Source organism: Octopus sinensis, linkage group LG8, assembly GCF_006345805.1.
Source record: "Octopus sinensis linkage group LG8, ASM634580v1, whole genome shotgun sequence".
Lineage (NCBI taxonomy): Eukaryota > Metazoa > Mollusca > Cephalopoda > Octopoda > Octopodidae > Octopus > Octopus sinensis.
In genome coordinates this window covers 5,112,104-5,136,179 of record NC_043004.1, presented here as the reverse complement: position 1 = coordinate 5,136,179, position 24,076 = coordinate 5,112,104, and the positions used below count along the sequence as shown (strand labels likewise).

Below are 24,076 nucleotides of genomic sequence, written 5' to 3'. Positions count from 1 at the left end.
AAGGCTCGGTGTCTATATGTCTCTGTGTGTGTGTGTGCCTGCATGTCATTGTCTAGACATTATGCGACGATTGTAAATGAGCACCATCACCATCATATAAGCGAGATTGTTGTTTCTCATCCTTTGTGAAAATCATTTCTAGCAATGGAAAATTGTTACCTTGCTTGAAAACTGGTGAAGGCTGGCAACAAGACAGGCATTCGGCCACAGAAAATCTGCCTTAATAAATTCCATTTGACCCATGCAAGCTTGGAAAAGTGGATGTTAAAGGATGAAGATGATTTAGAACAAAACACTTCTGAACCAAATTAAATGGAATTTGACCTCCCCCCTCTCCCCACACACTCATCACTGGAAGGTCAACAAATAGGCAATATGAACAATACAAAATAGATGTGGCTGCATCAGAATTACTGACTTCAGATAATTAATCCAGTTTGAAATGGATTAAGACTGAATTAAAAATTTGTATTAAAATAGCCACCATAGTTCCTGTTGCACTGGCTACAAATCTTGAAAAAGAGACGAGGAACAAGCAGTAACATTAATATTATGATAAGAGTATTTGAAATTAAAATTTAAAAAATAAAACTGGAATAATATGAAGCACACGAGTTGGTTTTCTGTAATAAAAAGTTTCATTTGACAACAGAAACCAACATACAAATGGATTTGATGAATATATATGATAAAAGAAATAATAAAAATGTGAAAGAAAGGCTACCAAAAACAGAAATTTTTCTTTTCTTTTTTTTTCTCCAAAATTTTAATCCAAATTTACTGCTTTAGTAGACTTTCACTTTTGAAAGTAACATTACAAAATAAAACCCACTCAAAAATAACTACACTTTAAGAAGCTGATCCCTACTGACCCTGTCTCTGATCTCATAAACAAATAAGTATTTGAAGTAGAATGATGAGATAAAGTAGGTGGGATCAATGACATTTCATTCAATCTATGTGGCCCCAGTCAGTAATGAGCAGCTTCATATAGCAGATTATATGCAACTGTAAAGGAATGAGGACAAAGTGACACTTACTGGAGATGAAATTGATTTATAAACTATTTACAAAATACACTAAAACTAAGGCAAGATCTTTTGTTTCTTAACAAAACCCAAATAGGTTTGTTTATTAAAAAGGAGGGGGAGAAATAATTGATGGTAAGACACTTATCTTAAATATATTTATGTAAAAACAAAAAAAAAATTGTATGATTAGGAAAATGAATGACTAAAAATCAGTTTAAAAGGGAATAAAAACAAATGAGAAAAAAATATCCAAGTTTTTTTTGCTTTGTTTTGTATATGAAGAATTTTTTTTGTTTTTGTTATATCTGAAGTTCTGTTCAAAGTAAGTTTCTGAGGAAATAGTTTTCACACTGCTGAGCTGAATCTGCATTACATGGCAGGTCTCATTCTGACGCAACCAAAATGTTAAGAACTGTTTATAATATGAATGGTTTGAATGATAAGGTTAAATCATGAATGAAGAGTCGGGGAAGAACGGGGATACTTATGGCTGTCTCCAAGACAGTAGCAGGATAAACGCCTGCGACCTAACAGTGTTATATACATTGGCAACAGCAGTGACAATAACAACAGCAGTAATGCATGACTGCAGTAAAATGGCTGGTTAATAGTTAAAGGATCAAATAAAGAGACAGATAGAAAGAGAGCTGGATGCCTGTCATCTTAATAGTGTGTATGAATGCTAAAGGCAAGCTTAAGATTATGCATATGTCTTCAGTTCACAGAGTAGGTTTAAACTGCTGAAACTAGACAGAGGCAGTGAAGTTCTTTCTGCCTACCAGTCTACAGCAGTATAATGAATGGTAGGAAATAAAGAGAGAGAGAGAGAGGAAAAAATAGTGTATGTCTCACTCATGAAGAGGAGAAATTAAAAGGGGAAGAGAGAGGTGTGAGAAGTTAATGAGGCTGTTAGTACCACTGTTATTTCTGTTGATGCTGCTGCTGCTGCTTTTGGTTATTTGAGGGAGGCTGAACAGAGAGCAATCAAACCAGCCAAAACGCCACCTGTAAACCAACAGAGGTGTTGCTGTTTCTGCGACTGCAAGAATGAAGCCACCCCCAACACAGAAACTCTGTACTCCAGATTCTTGCCGCAGCATGCCAAATGGTTCAGTTAGTATCCATCTGAAATATAAGACAAAAAGTCACTTAAAAAGTATAACAAATATCAAAAGAAAAAAAACTGATGGTAGAAACAGATATTAGAAGAATTGCTTAGCTTTATCATTACAATAACGAGGCTAGAGGTAGCAACCATACTTTTCATGGAATGAGAAATATAGTTCCTGCTTGTAGCCTCTTCCACAATACCATATTTCACGTGAAATACACTTAATATATTTAAATTAATTATGAAAATAATCTTAAAATTTGAAGGAGGTTATTAAATTTCTTCATTAATTGATGTATTAGGTTCCCATATGAAATGTAACTCACCAAAAATGTTACATAAAAATGATTATGATGGAAAGTCTTAATCTAAATACGAACGCTTTTAAAACAGGGAGTCTTATTTCACAGAGCTGGAGGTGGTCTCAGGTGGGTTGGCACCAAAGGAGTTGAAGACCTAATAATACATTTCTGGTCAAAAGTTTGATTACAAAAACGAATGATCCGGTAGGTATTTGCAAATAATCAAATTAATTAGCCAAGACTTCTGATGATTTTAGAAAATTAGAATAACAATCATCAAATTGCAGGTGCAAACTAGAAATGATTATGTAACCTGTGAATTGCATTAGCTTAGAGCATTGATGGCTAAGTTAATCGGGGGGTAAACTAGCATAAAAATCCCCCCAAATTTAGCATCTTGTTGCATCCATGTTCGAAGCCAAACACTTTAGCATTTAGATTATTTAATATTAAATGTATCATTTAAACTTCGTTTTCTACACTGGCATGAGGCATGGGTTGGAGGGCTTGACAGGAGATGGCAAGACTAGGGGCTGTACTAGGTTCCATACTCCTGTCTTGTTATGGTGTCTACTTAGAACAAAACACTTCTGAACCAAATTAAATGGAATTTACCCCCCCCACACACACACACACACAATTATGTATTTTAAATAAAATGAGGGAATATTTATTGGTGTTATATAGTTTGGCCATGTCATCGTAATATTGTGAATGGTGTTCTGAAGATCTTCACTTTTGCTATCAAAATACCCTTCCTTGTCGAAGGAAAATTCAGAATCTGATTCACCTGAAGAAAAGTTGCAGTAGCTTTTATTTTTCTTCTACATTTTGTAAGTCTTCAACAGTGAATCCTCTGAAATTGGAACTGCTACTTGCTGAAGCCATATTGTTGATTACAAAGACATCAATTTCCATTTCAAACATTGGGAGGGGGTGGAACTGGAGGTATTGAAATGTGCAGTTGAAATTTTCACAGTATATACAACTATATTTAGATGGAAATGATCTTATTTCACATTTTCTCTTAGCTTTGAGATACAATTGTTAGTTTTTAGAATGACATTGTAGAGTAAGTGTGAGAAGCCAGATTTGGTCAGTTTGAACATAAAGCAGATAGAATATTTAGGTTGGACGTGGCTGGTTTAAATGCTATAAAATTAAATAGCTCTAAGTGATACCGTTGAAGGTTGTTGTTTTAGCCTTAATCAAACAGCCCCATAAATAAAGACAATCTGAGGTCACACTCAGATTGTTGTTTGCTATATTAGGGGCTGCACTGGCCAATGCAGGCATCTTTCCTTAAAATGGTAGGTTGTGTCAGGCAGCCTGAGTGCCTACACAGACGCCGACATAAACTATATCTCTGTTATAGCAGAGGTATAATTTATTGCTGTAGATAGGAGCAAAGCAATAGAATCAACAAGTGATTGCTTAGCTGTAGTGCTGGGTTCATATTGCTTTCCAAGAAAAGGTCCTTATGAAAAACACCAGTCCTTGTTAAGGGAAGAGTTATCATATGAAAAGTGAAGGTAAGTATTGGCTCTGAGGATCATTGTAGTTTGATAATTGATTGTGTGAAAAGCCGAGAGGTTAAGAGCAAATAAACAGTAGTTTGGGAGAATAAGCTTGAGTAAATAAGTCAAAGCATAAACGAGATATATAAAAATAACAAGATCTTAAACAAGTCCCTTACCCTAGCATTGTATGCATCAAGCTGTGCATCCAATTCTTCAGCTGTTGGTGTTTTTCTGGTCTGACCTCCACGACCTCGACCTCCTCTTCCCCGACCTCTTCCTCTTGTGTTCCCGGTGCCACCACCACCACCACCACCACCACCAAGCCCACCCCCTCCTGAATTGTATCTACAAAACAAAGAGAGATTCAATAACATTCAACCTGTCCAAATTTTATGAAGTTATTGTCATTTAACAACAATAAAAAGCTTCAATTCCATAATCAAAATGCAGTAACTACTGAATCAACAGAGCTGGAAGTTAAACAAAGCAATCCTTACGCTGGCCTTCGATTCGATAGACCACTAATTCCCAATCTGTTGGGGCCTTCTGATGTTGTTGCACCTACTAGCTGGATATTCATGGCTCGACCTGGAGAAAACAAAAATTTTAATCAAATTGACTGCTTTGAATTGCAGACTGGAGATCATTTCAAGTAAACCAACATAAAACTTATGAATGCCAAAAGTATGGCCTAATTCATGATTTCAGTGTAAATATAAATTGTCAAAATAGAACAATAAATGTTTTGTGTTTCAGAAATACAAGTTGAACTTTGCACTGGAAATAAAAGAACTAAAATATACAAAAATGTAAAAACTCTCATTAGAATAATATAACTTATTTGCTTTTGTTTTATTACTATCAAGGTCAAGATGCCTAGTTTAACATCACCCATCCACCCCTCTACTTTTGATGTCTTTAGCAAAGTTTGCATTGTTGCAATTTGGACTAAGTCTCCTGTCTGAGGATAAGTTCCTTCTTTCCTATCATTGTAACTAACTTGCAGATAGCTGGCCTCCTCTAAAACTGCATCTTGGATAATCAACACTTCTTGGACAGTTGCCAAGTGCCTGCAAAATGGAAGTCATTTCTTGCTCCATTATCAAGGTCCTATTAGACTTGGTTAGACCCAACAGATCTTGAGCTGTCCTCTATGATACCATCACTGCTAGTGTAGCCAGGGGTCAATGACAGCACACCAGCGTTTCAGCTGGTTGATGACAAATGTGATTGAACTGAGATAACACTGCTGGATGACAACTTTGATGCTGCACTAGGAATGAAGCAACAAGATTGACAGCCTAATGTAATTTGGAGTGTGTGTGTGTATGCCTTAAGCAGTGACAATCAATTACTTCTATAAAGTATAACTCAACAGCCCTGGAAGAAGTAATGATGTATGGATGCGCAATATACACAGACTTTGGTTCATAGATTCATGTCACACTGGTCTGATAAGCAGTTGTAGTGGTGTATGATGACTGAACACATCCAGTTGATGCAACAAGAGATTTCTTTATGGCTCTGGTAGGTTGGCAGAGGAAGTCCTGGAATATACAAACTTATTCACTTTACCATGGGACTCAGTGTTCAGGGTAATTAGTACCACCAAGAAGACAGCAAGTCAAGGCTTATCTTTCTAATATTAATCTATAGCCCAATTTGCTGGGCAAATGTGTCCACCTCTTGTGGCACTAATTGCATGAAGCAATGCGATGCCAAGTCATTGGCAAAACTGAGATCCAGTTTTGGTTGGGTTTTTAACAACTGGATGTATTCGAACAGTATAATTGTAGTACCAAGGCAGTTGCATTGATAAACACAGTGGGAGATAAGATATCTCTAAGGTATGCCATTAGCATACTTCACAGAAATCCTTTTCTTCATTGTAAGTCCAGTGAAAAGTCCCTATTAATCCTAGCAACCTTGAATCTCTCTTTCATGACCACCAATACAATTTCTGCAAAGTTAGATTCTTCTGTCACCCACCAATGGGCTTTTATCAGAGAGAAATTTGGTGAAAGCAATTCTGTTGCCCTCAGCACCAGTAAAGATTGATGACTAAGTCTGGCACGCCCATCTCTCATCTCTTAAAGATCAATGAGTTCCTATTAGACTGCACTATTGATTCAGCTGATGACATAGTTCTTTCTGTTTTTCGTTCTGTCAATTCTGGTGTGCTCCAGTACCCAGTTTCAATCCCCATCTCTGCTTTATAAACACCAATGGCTATTCTTTTCGTTCTTCTCTGAAATTCCCCAACTATGCAACAACCACTTCCAATCTAGACACCATGTGCCAAAACCCACACGAAATATGAACACTCCAAATGGTATATGAAATGCAAATTGTTTGATGAATACTTAATTTAATTAATCTGCCTACTTAGACCCTTACTGTAGCAATATTAATTGGTAAAGTGATTTGACTATTATAAAATATTGTAATTCTTTTGTGTCAGTCAGTAGGTTGAGGCCAAAACCTTGAAGGTTTTTTAGTCAATCATACCAACACCAAGACAGACTGACACTTATAGTCCTCTAATCACTGAACTGTTAAGTTCTGCAACGTTAGAGCGCTGATTTACAAGTGGTGCCAACTTTAAGACAGAAATTCATAGACATGCATGCATACACACAATTAGCTTTCAGTTTCTTCCAACCAATTTCACTCACAAGACATTGGTTAGTCTTAGTCTATAATAAGACACTTGCTCAAGTAGAACTAAACCTGAAAACATCAGGTTGTGAAGTGAACTTCTTATGAAAAACTATTTCATTAAAAAAAAAGTGTAAGTTACATTTATAACAAAACCTACGTTTTGTTATAAATGTAATTTAGACATGGGTCGGACAGTTTGAGCTGCAGGACTGCATTGTGCTCTAATATCAGCTGTCCATGGTTTCTTTGGTTGGCTGTCCTTTTTAACAGCAACAACTTTACAGTGTGTGAGGTGCTTTTCTTGTGTCACAGCACTAGCGAGGCTACCATGTGACTTGCCTGACAGGAAAAGGTAACAGAAAAGCTCACTGAACTAAGTTTAATTAGCTCTTTGAATTTTTGTACTTCAGGCATTCACATATGTTGCAAAATCCTAAACTGCGCAAAAATCACAGTTCAAATAGTGATCTTGTGGGGACCACAAAATACCCTCAATCAGACATTTGCCATATTCTGAATGCCTTACTTCCCTGGGCATGGACACATTGAAACTCCGACGTCTGGCAGCTGACTTGGCAGACACCCATAAAATTATCAACCATCTTACAAACAATAACTCTGAGCACCTTTTCAAACTCCACCTGTCTAACACCCGTGGACATATTTACAAAGTCAGAAAACAGCACAGCTCCCATGACTTTAGGAAACATTTTTTCACGCTGAGAGTTGCTGAAGCATGGAACAAACTGCCGGCATCAGTTGTTAGTTGTCGGAGCACTGCATCCTTCAAAACTTCCATGCTTTCTGAAAATCGCCAACACTACACCTGATTTCCTCCCCTCCATACACACACAAGCATGTATCTGACTCATACATTGTTCGTTTTCCAGACATTTGTACATTACTGCATATACTTTGTATGCACTTTCTGACAAGTTGTGGTGCACCTGAGCACTGTATACAATAATTTCATTATTATTATAAGAACTAAACACTCCTGAGCAAGAAACAAAGTTTAGTCTCATTTTAGAAAGAACTTCCTGATTACACTTTGTGTGTTTATTTTCATGTTTTATTAAAGTGAATTTCTCTGGATTTTTTTTTAACATGATGCCAGTGTCACATAACTGGCCTGTTTAAAAGAACCTTTCAATCATTGGGCAATATGCTGTGCTTAAGAAGACTTGTTGAGTCAAGTGAAATAGTAGTCGTGGCCGATGCCAGTGCTGCCTGACTGGCTCCCATGCTGGTGGTATGTAAAAAGCACACATTACACTCTCAGAGTGGTTGGCATTAGGAAGGGTATCCATGCCAAATGAGATTGGAGCCTGGTATAGCCTCCTGGCTTGCCAGTCCTCAATCAAACCATCCAACCTATGCCAACATGGAAAGTGGATGTTAAATGATGATGATGGTTGTAATATCCAAGTAGTGAGCTCAGAATTTAGTGATATTTAATGATTTATTTATTTACCATTATCATCATTTAACATCAGTTTTCCATGCTGGCATGGGTTGGATGGTTTGACTGAGGACTAGCAAGCCAGGAGGCCGCACCAGGCTCCAATCTGATCTGGATGCCCTTCCTAACACCAACCATTCCAAGAGTGTAGTGGGTGCTTTTTTATGTGTCACTGGCACGGGAGCCAGTCAGGTGGTACTGGCATTGACCATATTTGGATGGAGATTTTTACGTGCTAGAAGCACAAGAGCTAGTTGGAGGGCACTGGCATCGACCACATTCTGATGGTGCTTTTTACATGCCACCAGCATGGGGAGTCAGTCATGCAGCACTGGCACCGACCACAACCTACAATTTCCATTTTGATTTTACTTGACTCGATAGGTCTTCTCAAGTGCAGCATATCGCCCAACGAATCAAAGGTACTTCTAAATGAGCTGGTTATGCGACACTGGTATCGGCCATGGCTGTGATTTCACTTTACTTGCTGAGTGACAGGGAAAGAGTTTGGACTTTGAAAAAATAATTAGAAGACATTTCAGTTCCCTATGTACATACATACCAGCTAAAGTGATATTAAGATTTATGAATTCTATGTAGGAATCAAGTTATCATAGAGTTGATATTGCATTGATGCTTTTGTTAATAAACGATAAAGATTAAAAAACCAAATATTTACTGATATATTATAAATGTAAGGTCTCTCCATACTGGTTGGTTTATTGGGGTTATGAAGAGAGAATTATAATAAAAATAAATAACACCAATTTGTTGATCCTCACAAATTTTTGAATGGAGGAGATGAAGGCATTTCAAATTTATTTCTTCTCCAATGGGAGCTGTGCAGCTTCCAAGTTACAGAAACTATCTGGAGCACAAATTCAGCTCCAAAATAAGAAGTTGGTATTTTGAAATTATGTACGAAAACTTGTATTTTTAATCAACAATTTATCTGTATTCAGCCTCCCTGGACAGGTGAAAGTGATATGTAAAAAAACCCAAAAAAACTACATATACAATGTTCAGCAGCAATCACTGTATTGTATGAGCAAATGCCATTTCATATTGATGCAATAGTTATGTTCTTGTGGTGTTTGAACTGGATTAATTATTTCACCAAAATCTCTCGATTTGTAACAGAACTGAACAATTTCTATAGAGAAACTACTACGGGATTTTAAGAGTTAAGAGAAAAATAATCTGCATGCTTCAATGATTATTACAGTAATTGTCTATTTATTGGTGCAGTTTCCATTACATTCAATATCGTCTGATACCGATGGGGATAATAGCAATTTATCATCCTGAAATGCTATCAAATATGCGAGGTTTTGAAAAGGAAATTAGTTCAACAAACAATTTCATGGAGTGTATTAAGAATATTTAAACTCAATATATCAAATCTGGAATCCCAGTATATTATTACCAGGGCTGTGGAGTCGAAACAAAAAACCTTGACTCCAACTCCTCTACTATTGGTATCCCCAACTCTGACTCCTCTTTATGTAATTAAGTGATTGTGGTCAACATGTCTCATAACGCATATGCATACGCTTGTACTTCAAGTAGGCCTGTATGCTATAACTGGTTTATATTAAAGAATAAAGACATTATGAGTTGGAATCAGAGTCAGTATAGTTTTACCGACTCTGACTCCACAGTCCTGATTATTACCAAACAAAAGAAAATATAGAAAGAATATAATAATACCATCCAAAGGGACATTGTTGTACTGTTTCATAGCTTTGATAGCATCAGTTCGTCTTTCATAAATAACTTCAGCAGTACCTAATGATCGACCAGAACGATCATAATGAACGGCAGCTTTCTTTAGAGGTCCAAATTCCGCAAATAATTCCTACAACAGAAAAATCATTTTTATTCACATGCATAAAGAAACTTTATTTTTTTTTTTTTTAAATCACAAACAAAATTTCATATAATTGTTTTAAATATAGCAATTACTTAGTCATTACCAATCTTAGTCATGATTTCATATTGGCACTAAACCAAAAATACAAAAGTGAAGGCTTAGCCGTGGTGCATGACCGGTACTCTTCAGTTAAGGTGATAAAGCAAGTCAAGTTTGTATTCTAGTTTCTAAAACCAACCAAAAGTCCACTTTCACCACTCAGGCGCTTTTGGAGTGGATACTTGATAACCTGACATCCTTTTACTGATCAACTTAGATCATGCACAACACCACATATCAAAAGTAGTTTCAATTTGGATTGGAGTATACCCAAAGATGATTTTAAGATAAAAATGTGAGCAATGATGAAAACAGTGAAATTCTCCACAATAAATGATGCCAGTGCTGCCTGACTGGCTCCCGTGCCAGTGGCATGTAAAAAGCACCATCCAAATGTGGTTGATGCCAGCGCCACCTGACTGGCTCCCATGTTGGTGACACGTAAAAGGCACCCACTAGACTCTCGGAGTGGTTGGCATTAGGAAGGGCATCCAGCCACAGAAACCATGCCAAATCAGATTGGAGCCTAGTGCAGCCTACTGGCTTGCCAGTCCTCAGTCAAACCGTCCAACCTTTGCCACCATGGAAAGCGGACATTAAATGACGACAATAAAATCTCTTTTGAGATGCAAAACATCAAATTTTACAAGAACATAATCTTAATAATGGCTGTAAGGAAATAAATCCAAGATTTTCAACCCAAATGTATACTGAAAAGGTGATAGCTATATTATTATTCCTATACAAAGATTTGACTTGTATTTCTTCGAAAATTCAAAGAGGATAATGGATGGTAATAAGATTATACTAAATGTTAATAAAATCAGTAAGAACTGAAAATGAAAAAAAATGATAGATATTGTTTTACAATTTTATCTGAGCAGTAATGGAAGAGAAAAAAAAAATGCAGTGCTTTCTTGGTTGGGGAGATTATATTCAATACTAACACTGAGGTAATCTGGAATTAACATATTTGGAAGAGTTCCATAAATCAACACTGAATGTCATCAACTTATTTGGTAGAGAAGAGGGATATATAAGCAAGGAGTAATCTATGTGTTGAGGGAATATTGAGAAATAAAACATGGAGACTGTAGGTTTTTAGACACAAGAAACTGAATGGTGTACACACACACACACATACTCATACATAGAGGGAATGATGGATAATTAATACACCAACTGCAACATGTACCATCAGTGGTACATGTTGCCAGCTACACACAAGACATAGTAGTTAATGTTTTAAAGACAGTTATCAGTATATCACTTTCTTCAAACCAATTAAGAGATTTTTATTTCATTCAAGTCCCCCATTGCAGACAAAATGCTAACACAAGAAATGAAAAGACATGCAATCATTGTTGCCATAAGAGTGGAACAGTGATTTAGAAATTGCCAACTTTCTAAATGTTGCAAAATCTTTTGTACACAAGGTTTGGAGGGAGTTGGAAATCTCTGGTGGGGATGTTTCAACTGTGTCCAAGAGAAAAAAAAGAACCATACTAAATGTTTAAACACTGTAAGGACACTGCAATTCATTCAATGGATTCAAAACATTATTAATAACGATCCTAGAAAATCAAGGAGGGCCACTGCCAAAGAACTTCAGCTGTTAGAGTAGACCATCCGAACTAGCACACAAGGAGAGGCCATTTCCTGTTTTCTAAGACAGGGAAACTTGTTAGATCTGTGCCAAATGGTTGCTCAACAATGTTTTGCTGAGCTCTGGATGGATGAAGTATGCAGCGGAAGACCATAAGCATTTCAACACAACTCAGCACTTTCCAACAAAGCTCCCATAACCCAAGAATATATATTAGACAATCTTTTAAATCATCTAATACCAAACTTGTGATCTCCAAACTCGCCAGATTTAAATTCCATGGACTATTATGCTTGGAGCATTGTTGAAAGAAAAATTAATCAACATCCCCACAATACCATAGCTTCAATGAAGTCAGCCACTGTCCAGGTGATGTCTGAAATGAATAAGGACCATTTAGGGCCTGCACTGAAGCTGAAGATGGATTCATACAATAATTTTATGTGCAAAGTTTTATTAAAATACACTTGGTTTTTGCTAGATTGGCATTGCCTTATTGAATTAGCAAATAGGTCCTCAAATACCTCTCACACACTGTATTATAAAGCTGCTGTAATTTGAGAGTTGAAAGTATTAAATGTATTTTGTAGACTTGATGATATGAATGCATATGCTTTAAATCAGTGGTGCTCAGCCAGGGTCCATTATGACCCTTGGAGATCCCAAATAAGATTTTGCTAAAAGTTATGTGCAATAAATAGATTATATTTCTACAATACACAAAATGTTTTAACAATATTTTTTATACAATTCCTAATAATATTTAAAAATTAAATTACCAGAGTAAAATAAGAATCAAAGGGGTCCATGGTTTGAGTTTTGATAGGCTGCACAAAGCTGATATTATTACAACCAGGGCTGTGGAGTTAGAACAAAAAACTTTGACTCCGACCCCTCTTTATGTAATTAAGTGATTGTGGTCTACATTTCTCATAAAGCATATGCATACGCTTGTACTTGGAGTAGGCCTATATGTTATAACTGGTTTATATTAAAGAATAAAGACATTGTGAGTCAGAGTCGGTACAATTTTACTAACTCCGACTCCTGCATGTTTTAATGCTTTCAGTATATTTTTGAATATTATTGACTATTCATTAGCCTAATGTAGTAAGTTACTAATGTCTTCAATCATCTCACACATATAACAATCTCTTTTGTACTCTCATGTTTTAGGTATACACAATGATAAAGAGTGAGAACAAGCCATATATCATCATTATTTAATGCTTGTTTTCCATGCTGGCATGGGTTAGATAGTGACTAGAGCTAATAAGCTGGAGAGCTGCACCAGGCTCCAATTGTTTTGGCATGGTTTCTACACCTGGATGCCCTTCCTAAAGCCAACCACTGACTCTACAGAGTGTACTGGGTATCTTTTACATATCACTGGCACTGATCACAACCATGATTTCACTTAACTCAATGTGTCTTCTCAAGCATAGCAAATTGCCAGAAGTCTTGGTCACTTTTCTTTATATATAGAGAAAATAAATACAAATACGTATAAAGTCATTTTTTGTTTCTTCCATATATCAATTTTTCTATGCTAGAATATACTCGATGAAGCTTGTAATATCTCCATTATGAATTCTTAGTCTCAAATTATTATTTTTTTACAGCTGGATCTCCATTCTAAATAAAACCAATGCAAGATATAAAGTGAAGAATTACAGAGTAAAGCTAACACAAATGTACCTGAATATCTGAATCATTAACTCCAAAGTCTAAGTTGGAAATTAGCAATTTGCCCTGCCCCGCTGTGCTTATTCTGCCACCAATCATACGTTTTATGGGTCCAGCAGTACCACCATCAAAGAGATCATGTTGCCACACATCAGGAAGCTCTTTTGGCTGAAAAGGGAAATAAAAATAAAATAAACAGATATTTGTGTGATACGAATTAGAAAACAGAAACAAATTAAAAGAAAAAAGAAAATTAAACACAAAAACAATATTATAAGTAAACAGATACTCAATGAGACAAGTCAATATTTTCATAGATAAAATACAGGCACAGGTGTAGCAGTGTGCTTAAGAAGTTTATTTCACAAGCTTGTGGTCTCAGGTTCAATCCCACTGTGCAGCACTTTAAGCAAAGGCTTGTGAATGGATTTGGTAGGCGGAAGCTGAAAGAAAGCCACTATGTGTGTATGCACACGCGCGCGTGTATAAATTTGCAATATATGGATTCATAGAACCATGTGGCTATCACAGAAAGCTCCTCCAGAGGATCCGGCTATCATACCACACAGTAATCCAACACAGAGGAGTATAGCACAGCGTTTTATGCAGCTGAAATCCAGGAGATCCAATTGATGAAATGAATTCATGAGGAATATATAAACCATAAAACGTCAGAAGGTATGAAAGGTGAATACAATTATATAACTACTTGTTATACTTAGGATTACAGCCGTTTCGCAGCCTTCTTCATGTAATAATAATTTCAGTGTATAAGTTATTTCACATGTCTGCACTAATATGCAATGAAGCATTAGTGCATTGATTTGTAAATGTACAACTATATTGTACAATGCATATTTGTGCAGGCACATCATCATCGTCTTTTAACATTCGCTTTCCATGCTGGGATGGGTTGGACAGTTTGACAAGCCAGAAGGCTGCATCAGGCTCCAATCTGATCTGGCAAAGTTTCTACAGCTGGATGCCCTTCCTAACGCCAACCACTCAGAGTGTAGTGGGTGCTTTTTACATTCCACCGGCACGCAGGCTAGTCAGGTGGTACTGGTGTTGACCACACTTGAATAGTGCTTTTAAGTGCCACCGGTACGGGAGCCAGTCAGGCGGCACTAGCAACAACCATGCTTGAATGGTGTTTTTACATGCCACCAGCACAGGAGCCAGGCAGCAGTGGCAATGACCATGCTCAAATGGTGCTTTTTATGTGCCACCAGCATGGGACTGGTCAGGCAGCAGTGGCATTGACCACACTCAAATGGTGCTTTTTACATGCCACCAACATGGGTACCAGTCAGGCCATACTGGCATCGGCCACGGCAAGGACATAAAATAATTATACACTGAAATTATCATTACATGATGAAGAATCCTAAGAATAACAAATGGCTAAATAAACATATCCACCTCTCAGACCGCCTAACTTTTTCATAGTATATATGTACATGTATGTGTGTGTGTTCTTATGTGCCTTTCTTAAGTGAATTTCTTTTCATATAGGAAATGTTTCTATAAATACATTTAGCCATTATGGGTTTTAGATTTTAAAAAATTTATTAGAAGTTTGCTTCCCAACCATGTAGTCTTGGGTTCAGTTCCACAGTGCGGCACCTTAGGCAAGTGTCTTCTGCTACAGCCCAGGGATGACCAAAGCCATGTAAGTGGATATGGTAGGCAGAAAAATGAAAGAAACCTTATGAGTGTGTATGTGCATATTTGTGTCACCTTGTCTTGACATCATATGATGGTTGCAAATGATGATGATCATCATCATACAAATGATGTTGTCTACTTCCAGTTTTCCATAAAATAAAACCCCTCTAGCGATGGGGAAACATCAACTAGCTTGGAAATAGGAAGGGTGTGTGGCTGTAGAAAAATCTGCTTCAACAAATTCTGTCTGATCCATGTAAAGCATGGAAAAGTGGATGTTAAACAATGTAAAAACAGTCTCATACATAATCATTTTAGTCAACATCGACTTGAACTACTTAAAAAGCAAACAAATCTAAATTTCAGATGGATGATAAAATATTAGATAAAACATTTCTCCCAGTGCGTAATACACGTTAACAATTTCATATACAGAATGAAAGCACAGGCGTAGCTGTATGGTAAGAAGTTTGTTTCTCAACCACATGGCACCTTGGACAAGTCTTCTCTAGCCTCAGGTCAACCAAAACCTTGTGAGTGGATTTTGTAGACTGAAAGAAACCCACCATATATGTACATGTATATGTGTGTGTGTATGTCTGTGTTTTCTCCCACCACCACTTGATAACCATTGTTGGTGTGTTTATGTCCCCGTAACTTAACAGTTCGGCAAAAGAGACCGAGTACTAGGCTTAAAAAAATAAGTCCAGGGATCAATTTGTTCGACTATAAGTCTTCGAGGTGGTGCCCTAACATGGCTGCAGTCTAATGACTGAAACAAGTAAAAGATAAAAGAAAAAAAAAACTGTCAAAGAATGAAAACATTAAGAAATGTCAACTGTTTCTATGAGCTCATGAAACATAGACCTAAGCATTGGTTGTGAATTGAGGGGATAAATAACAGCCTCAAAGAACAATGCCACAGAAACCAAAGACATCACAAACAAGGAAACAAAATCAAATGAAATGACTAAAAAAACTAGTTTTTCTCACCAATCTAGTATTGTTGAACCAGGGATTTGATCTGCCTCCCTGTAAAAGATGATGAATTTTTCAACCCAGGTGCAAAATATGAAAATCATATATAAAAGTACATTTCTTTCTTGCCAAATTTCAAATATTTTTCTTCGATTTATTTTTTCTTTAAATGTCCATCAGATTTGACTTTAAACTTAAATCTGATACACATAACTTTCTAAAGTTAATGTATACTTAATTAACAACAATTAAATGAATTTCTTTTCATAAACGCAATGTTTCTACAATTAAACTAGATTTTTAAAAGTTCATTAGTGTGGTTAAGAAGCTTCTAAACCACATGGTCTTGGGTTCAGTCCCACAGCATGGCACCTTGGGTTAAGTATCTTCTACAACAAGCTTAAGCCAATCAAAGTCTTGTGAATGGATTTGGTAGACAAAAATGAAAGAAACCCATCGAACATGTGTGTGTGTGTGTGGAGCCATGTCTTATGCAATGGTTGTCAGTCACCATCATACAAGTGATGTTGTTTATATTCAGACTTCCATGAAAAACTGATCTGGTCATAGGAAATATTAACTTGCTAGGAAACAGGTACAGATAAGGGTTGGCAACAGGAAGGTCATACAGGCATAGGAAACCTGTCTCAACAATTCCGTCTGATCCATGCAATCATGGAAAAATGGATGATGATGATGATATCTACTTCAGCATCACACACCAACAAATCTTTCGATATATTTTCTCACTTAAATTCACCATGGTAAACACCACCTGTAATTCCACTACAAGATAACTGCAAGCCAATTCATTGATGGTAAATGTCAATACATTAATAAATTCATCAAGCAGTTTATCCACAGAGTAAATACCTTATTTGATGGCATGTAAGATGCAATATTATCCTCCAGAAAACCACCCTGGGTCCTATCATGCTAAGTTGGGCCTTCCACACAAACTTTAATGTACTAAAATCTTTTCTTCCTGACAATGTGCTGCTGAGATTGGGGTGCATTTAATGTCTGTGAATGTCACCAAATACTGCACTTTAGTAAACAGAGTTTGTATTCACGTAGTAAATATGCTGGATTTCATTAACAATGAAAAGGCAATTTGAAGAGAGAGAGAGAGAGAGAAATATCAAATTTACTTCATTGATGCAGGAATAAACAAAGTTATTTCTAAAAACTGAGCCACAAAATGGAACACAGTTTAAAGATAACAAAATTATAAATTGGAGGAAAGAAGAAATATTCTAAAACGACAAATAATGGAGCAATGCCTCTTAATTCAGTAGGTCATGCTTTTGCTATTCATTGATTACCCATTGAATTCTTGCAGCACTATATTTTATATTTTTCAATTATTATTTATTATTTTATTCCTTCAGTGTTCCTTCTCCAAAATTTCTCAAAGATTCAAGATTGCAGGATGGAATTTTTTCCATCTTCAAATTTCTATTCCATTGTTAATGAAAAACAATAAATTTACTATGCAAATAAAAATGACAAATTTACCAACAATGCATTCGGCATGACAATCAATTTAGACAATAGACTGGCTCATGATAGAATTATGCACAAAGAATTTAAAGTGAACCCTAACCCTGCCCACCCCTATGAACCAGTTATATTCACCTTCCTCTAACTCGAGAGTATGCTCTTACATATTTTTACCATCTCTCTTTCTATCCTATCATTACATTAACCTCTTATCTCCAGGCACAGAGCCCCTTCCCTCAATACCACACCTCTCCTCATCTGCATGATTTCGTCTTGCAAGTTACCTGGTCACCTCACTGGTGCCAGCCTTTATAGGCACTTTGTACATTCTGTAAAGTGATTGACACTAGAAGGGGCATCCAACTGTAGAATCAATGCCAAAGCAGACATTGCAGCTGGGTACAGTCCACTCCTGTTGAGCCACCCAATCCATGCCAGTATGGAAAACAGATGTTAAATGGTGATGATGAATGTAGAAATGAACACTGTAACTTAAAAAATGAGAGCAAATGGCAGAAATAACTGTGAAGATTGGACTTAGTTCCTGAGCTTATATCTTAACCTCAAAACAGCAGAGCTGAATATCTTACTAGCAAATTCAAGGCCCACATTTTTTCCAAAAACTTGAAAGTCATAATAAAAAAGAAAAAAAGAAACTTTACCAAAATGACAATATGTGCTAACTAAAAAAAATTAAAGTAATAACCTATCAAGAGGGTAAGCGTCAGTGATATTATTTATCATCAATTTATTATTTAAATTGAATTTTCAGACTTCAAAAGTCTGAATCATAACACTACTTTTAATTATACAGTCAAATTCTTTTCCCACTAGTAATTCTTTATTAATAGATTCTGTCTAATGGAATCTAAAATGTAATTAATCACAAAAGTAAACTTGTGCTCTCTCTCTTAAGTATTGATTCTAAGCAACAAACCAAACACTTTGCTCTTTGGTTATTGTCAACAAATACAAATACCAGTTTAACTATAAATAAAAATTTCTCCATTTGACTAGGCACAACTCAGTTTTTTGTAATGTAGGAAGAACAATATCAACTTAGAATCATTCCATCCCTGTACATAAATATGTACACATACACACACACCACTGACTCATATACTTACTGTACTGCATTATAGATCATCATCATTATTTAACACCTGTGTTTCGTGCTGGCATGTGTTGGACGGTGAGGCAGGATCTGATGAATCCAAAGACTGCATCTTGTTCCAGTATCTGCTTGGACATAATTTCCATGGTCGGATACTTTTCTCTGATGCCAACCACTTTACTGCACATACTGCATGCTTTTTTTGTTTTTTTTCTTTTGTACCCTCAGTACCAGCAAGGCTGTCATGCAGTTTGCAAGACTATATGAACCCAGGGATGGGGAGGGAACAAACTATGCTATGAAATGGGGTGGATGGGTGGTGTAGACGATCAGTACTATAGATTTTTTATCAAAATGGTAACAGACAGGTGTAAACAGTCTTTATACAAAGTATCTTTGTAAGGAGAAGATGATAGATCTAAGGGCTTCAGTAAAATGGATAGACCAATTTGCATATATAATGCATTCTTGACAGTTCTATTAATCATTAACATTAATTGTTTAGTTTCAATGCAACTATACTAGAGGATATATCAATAGATTTTGGCCCAAACTATAAACACCCAGTCATTATACGCAATGTCTTTGTGGACAGGAAAAGAGAGGTCAACTGGTCTAGTTTCAATCATGTGCTGGTGACTTCATCAGTAATCAACTGTCAGTGGAGATACTGCTTAGAAACTCGCAATTAGTGCACAATGAAAGAGAGCAAATAGCCAGTTGCCGATGATATCACAAAAAAGGATTCAAACTTGTTCAGGTAATGCTTCTTTTTCTGTCCACAGTTCATCATTATCATCATTTAGTATCCATTGTCCATGCTGGCATGGGTTGGACAGTTTGACCAGGACTGGTAAGCTGAGGGACTGCACCAGACTCTAGTCAGATCGAGCATGGTTTCTTTGGCTAGATGTCCTTCCTGATGCCAAGTACGTGTATATAAAAACAAAAATCTGTAGATATATTCTGTATTACAGCACAGCATGGAAGCAAAACACCGAATACACCAGTAATTTAGCAATGAAACTAGCTGCCAAGAAAGTATCATATATGAAAATCAGTTTGATTTACTTAAGCCATTAGCAATAATAGATTTAATAAGCAGTGTTTCCAAGGAGAGTTAAAGAGAGCACTCAGTTGCAGATGAAATCCTTACACACGATGGAAACTAGTCATCTGGCTAATCCATCTAACACCTGTCTATTACATAGTGTTGGCTGTTATGTATATCACCATCATTTAAAAACTATGTTAGCATGAGCTGGATGGTTTGACAGGATCCTACAGGTCCAAGGACTGCATCATGCTCCAGTGCCTGCTTTGGCATGGTTTCTACGGCTGGATACGCTTCCTAACACGTCTTAAATATTAAATATTTGTATTAATATCTTGGGACTAAGGTTTCCATTATTCACAGTTCCACATAGCACAAAAATACACTTGGTCTTCCAAGTGCTACAATGCTAAGTGGTGTGAGAGCCACATGGCCTGAAGAAGGCCAATTATAATTAGATGATGTGTAAAGTTCATTCTTTTTAGTCAGTTTGGATAACATAGTGAATATGAAACAACTCTAACACAATAGGTAAGAATGGTTTCTCCTGCTTTCATCTTTAGAAGTGTCAGTAAAAAGCATGAAACTTAATCAACTAATGGCTTAACCCTTTTGTATTGAAACACTGCCTGAATTTTTCCACATAATACTCATCATTAAGCTGGTATTTGGAATGCATATTAACATGAAGCTTGTATCATAGAATCAAGGGCAGTATCTGACAAGTTGCTATCAAAGAGGTTTAAATTAAATAACAGGGAAGTCTAAGGAGGGTAAAAGCACGATACTATTCTTACAGGGAAAACATGTACACATATATTGGAAGCCATTGTTGTTGTGGCACTCCGTTGGTTATGACGAGGGTTCCAGTTGACCAAATCAATGGAACAGCCAGCTTGTGAAATTCATGTGCAAGTGGCTGAGCACTCCACAGACACGTACTCATAACGTAGTTCTTGGGGGCGATTCAGCATGACAAGGCTGGCCCTTTGAAATACAGGTACAACAGAAACAGGAAGAAGAGTGAGAGAAAGTTGTGGTGAAAGAGTACAGCAGGGTTCGCTACAACCCCCTACCGGAGCCACGTGGAGCTTTAGGTATTTTTGCTCAATAAACTCTCACAACACCCGGTCTGGGAATCGAAACCGCGAGTCTGCTGCACCAAACACTGGACCATTGCACCTCCACATAAGAAGACATACACATATGAAAGCTACCTTCTATGCAATATTTAAAAGGATTCCCAAACAAGTTAATTAAATCGGAATTTCTTTTTCATGACATACTTCCACTTGGCAGTTCTTTTGCTTAATAATATTACAAAACTTTCTGAGAAACACCACCAATACAGCTGACATTGTCTCCACCCGCTTTTTAAAAAGTAGTCCAAACTTTTAAACATCATTATTAGATCCAAGAAATTAAGGCAGTGAGCTGGCAGAATTGTTAGCATGCTGAGTAAAATGCTTAGTGGTATTTTGCCTGTCTTTACGTTCAAAGTTCAAATTCCACTGAGGTTGACTTTGCTGTTCATCCTTTCAGGGTCAATAAATTAAGAACCAGTGAAACACTGGGGTCGATGTGATCGACTGCCCCACAAAACCCAGGACTTGCGTCTAAGGTAGAAAGGATTATTAGATTCAAGAAAAGGGTAATGAGCTGGCAAAGTTCTTAGCACACGGGACAAAATGCTTACTGGCATTTCTTCTAATTATGTTATGAGTTCAAACTATACTGAGGCTCACTTTGCCTTTCATCTTTTCAGGGTCAATAAAGTACATGCACTGGAATCGACTAACCACCTTCTCCTAAAAAACTGCTGGCCTTGGGTAAAATTTTTTAATTAGATCCAGGAATACTTTATTAGCTGTATACTCCTTTCGATTGATTTAAATTAGTCATAACAATCAAGTTAAAATTTCTATCAATGCCAACAAGGAAGTTTCATTTGTGTCATTTAAAATGCTAACACATCATTTATTATGAAATATATGCAGATATCACATACATATTAGCTGAAGTCCTACATAAATATACATAAACTGTCCACTCATTTTTAATAAACAAACCACGTGAATGAAAATGCATCTTTTATTTTAGGCTAACTTTAATTACTCTTAGATCAATTATTTGTTTTTAAACAGCCATTTGCATTATTTTAAAAAGAAAAAAATTTCTAGATGAATTTACAACCAACATGCCATCTAAGTAGAACAACTGTGCAGTTTACCAACCAGTTTTTTTCCAAGACAAACAACCATAGGATAAACGATGATGCCTTGAAATTCTAACTTGGCCAATTTGATTACACGTGTAAGACTAACCTCACAAGATTACATTAGAAATAAACATCTTGAATATTTTCAGACAACTGATAGTAATTAAAGACATGAATAAGCATAAATTAATTAGTAAAGCCTTTCTTTAGTTCGTCCCTCATCCATAATAATTATTTTAAAGGTATTTTAGATGTAACTACCAAACAGCTGTGTGTTCTTTATAATCTATCAATAAATAATATTCGACGCTCTGGTAACAGCATCCGGCAAACACTTCCCGCCATGCCACATCGATTTTTCTTTACAAATCCTCTTCCTATTTAGCTGTTATCTCTATCTTAAAGTTTGGGACAAACTTGTTCTTTATGTACTACGGAACAAATTAGCTCTGATCTTTGTAAATTTAAAAAAGTAAGTCAAAGACAAACTAAAACGCTTATGTCACCATCAGCATGAACTAATATCATGGAGAGGCCGTTGAAGCTGTCATTTTGGTGTTTGTTACGGAGTTCAAATCCTGAAGAGATCGGCTATTTTTGGATCATCCATTGTAAATGAGGAAAATATATACGGATCAATAGTTGGTTTCTTATATAATGGTTTTTGATGCCGAAAAAAAAAAAAAAAAGAAGAGGTGGGATTTTCAACGAGATTTTTTTCTGTTTAGAATTACATATGATTATGGTTGGGATGAATCTTCAGAAAATCGAGAAATATTAAAGGAAGTGAATTAAATGCAGTTAAAACCAGCCACCATAAGATGAATGTTATGCAGAAGATAAAGAAGATTTACATGGGAAACAAAGGGATCTATTTAAAAGATAGGAAACCTTGTGTCAAGCTACACCTAGTCGCTCTAGATTTTATTATTTAAACCGCTCAAGGCGAAATATCTATAAGAAGGAATTAAGATGAAAATAGCAGAAACAAACTAGTTCAATGATTAAGAAACAAATTACAAAAATAATAATGATTAAATATTCATTTAAAAAGTAGGTGATTCGTAAAACTGAGTCAATAAAATGGAACCTGGTATAAATTAAACTGAGACACCATCCCACTAGAGACAAATAGATGGTACAAGATAATATGATTTTGCACTTAGAAAAAGAGACCTAACTTTCCATATTATCGTTGAATGTACCCGGTTAACAAATAGATCCGTTACATGTAGGGAAAGAAAAGCCTTAAACCACATAATGGGTCAAAACAGTTTTATATCTATTACATCTTGGCTGTTATTTATCGCTTAATTGTACTGCAATTGTATATACACTTGAAAAAAAAAGCATCACCGATCAATTGGGGTGAATATACATCAAGGTGTGATCATACAAGTAACAGTTGAGCGCCGTGTTTAAAAAAGTAAGAGCCAGTACACACGTATCAAAAAACCATTTAAAGCATTTTAAAAATCTGAATAGCTTTGAAAATAGTTAATATAAATTAAAAAGGAAATGGTTTCTTACTCGCATATAAGGCGCCGGTCTGTTCGAACTTCTTCGTCTTTGAATGCCTCCTCCCCGGCTTCTGAAATTGAATCCAAAGCTACCTCCACGACTTGGCCGACCGCGGCCGCCGAGTGCGCCCCGTGATCGGGTAACGCGTCCACCGCGGACTCCGCCACGTTTAATTCCACCTGCTCCACCACTGCCGCCTTTCTTCTTATCTAATTTAATGATATCGTCGAGACTCATGTCTAATTTATCCATGGCAGCCATCCTTTAACGATTCCTACCTTTTCCCTTTCTATGGCGTTTGGTCGTTGTTAGTCGACACAAAACATCAACGTGCAAAATAAAAATGGCGGTCCCGTGTGTGATGCATGATGGGAAGTGTCCAATATCAATATATGAAATAACACATTTTTTTTTTATATTTCAATTGAAACATTTCTTTAAAAGACATACAAATACTTTATTTTAAATTATAAGAAATATAATAACACATATTAAATATTTAATCGAAATTTTCGGAGTATTGCTGTCCTCTCCTGGGATTCTAAACTTTGTTTGTCTTTAGTTATCTGCCCTTATAGGAGAAACTAACCCTCAATTTGCGACGCAAAACCTGTTCCATGAAAAATAAAATACGCTATTAGGAATGAATTAACTATTAAGATTTTTAAA

At 36.3% G+C, this 24,076-nt stretch overlaps 1 protein-coding gene across 2 annotated transcripts; it reads right to left on the bottom strand.

The window, feature by feature from the left end:
- Positions 1–742: 742 nt before the first annotated feature.
- Positions 743–23,779, bottom strand: LOC115214986 (THO complex subunit 4). Of its 2 annotated transcripts, XM_029784085.2 has the most exons (7): positions 23,417–23,779; positions 16,013–16,051; positions 13,364–13,519; positions 9,798–9,945; positions 4,462–4,552; positions 4,141–4,309; positions 743–2,156 (listed from the first exon to the last, which is right to left on the bottom strand). In XM_029784085.2, exons 1-7 carry the CDS (start codon positions 23,666–23,668, stop codon positions 2,142–2,144), a joined length of 870 nt encoding a protein of 289 aa, XP_029639945.1. In that variant the 5' UTR covers positions 23,669–23,779; the 3' UTR covers positions 743–2,141. The 2 variants fall into 2 exon arrangements, with proteins under 2 accessions (XP_029639945.1, XP_029639946.1); XM_029784086.2 differs by lacking the exon at positions 16,013–16,051.
- Between the last annotated feature and the right edge of the window lie 297 nt (positions 23,780–24,076).

What these genes read in the sequence shown, in the direction of transcription:
- LOC115214986 (XM_029784085.2), bottom strand. Translation starts at nt 23,668, where the DNA reads ATGGCTGCCATGGATAAATTAGACATGAGTCTCGACGATATCATTAAA. An exon ending in GACCGGCGCCTTATATGCGA is followed by an intron (nt 16,052 to 23,416) that starts GTAAGAAACCAT and finishes CATCTTTTACAG; the next exon opens with GGAGGCAGATCAAATCCCTG. An exon ending in CTATCGAATCGAAGGCCAGC is followed by an intron (nt 4,310 to 4,461) that starts GTAAGGATTGCT and finishes TTTGTTTTGTAG; the next exon opens with ATACAATTCAGGAGGGGGTG.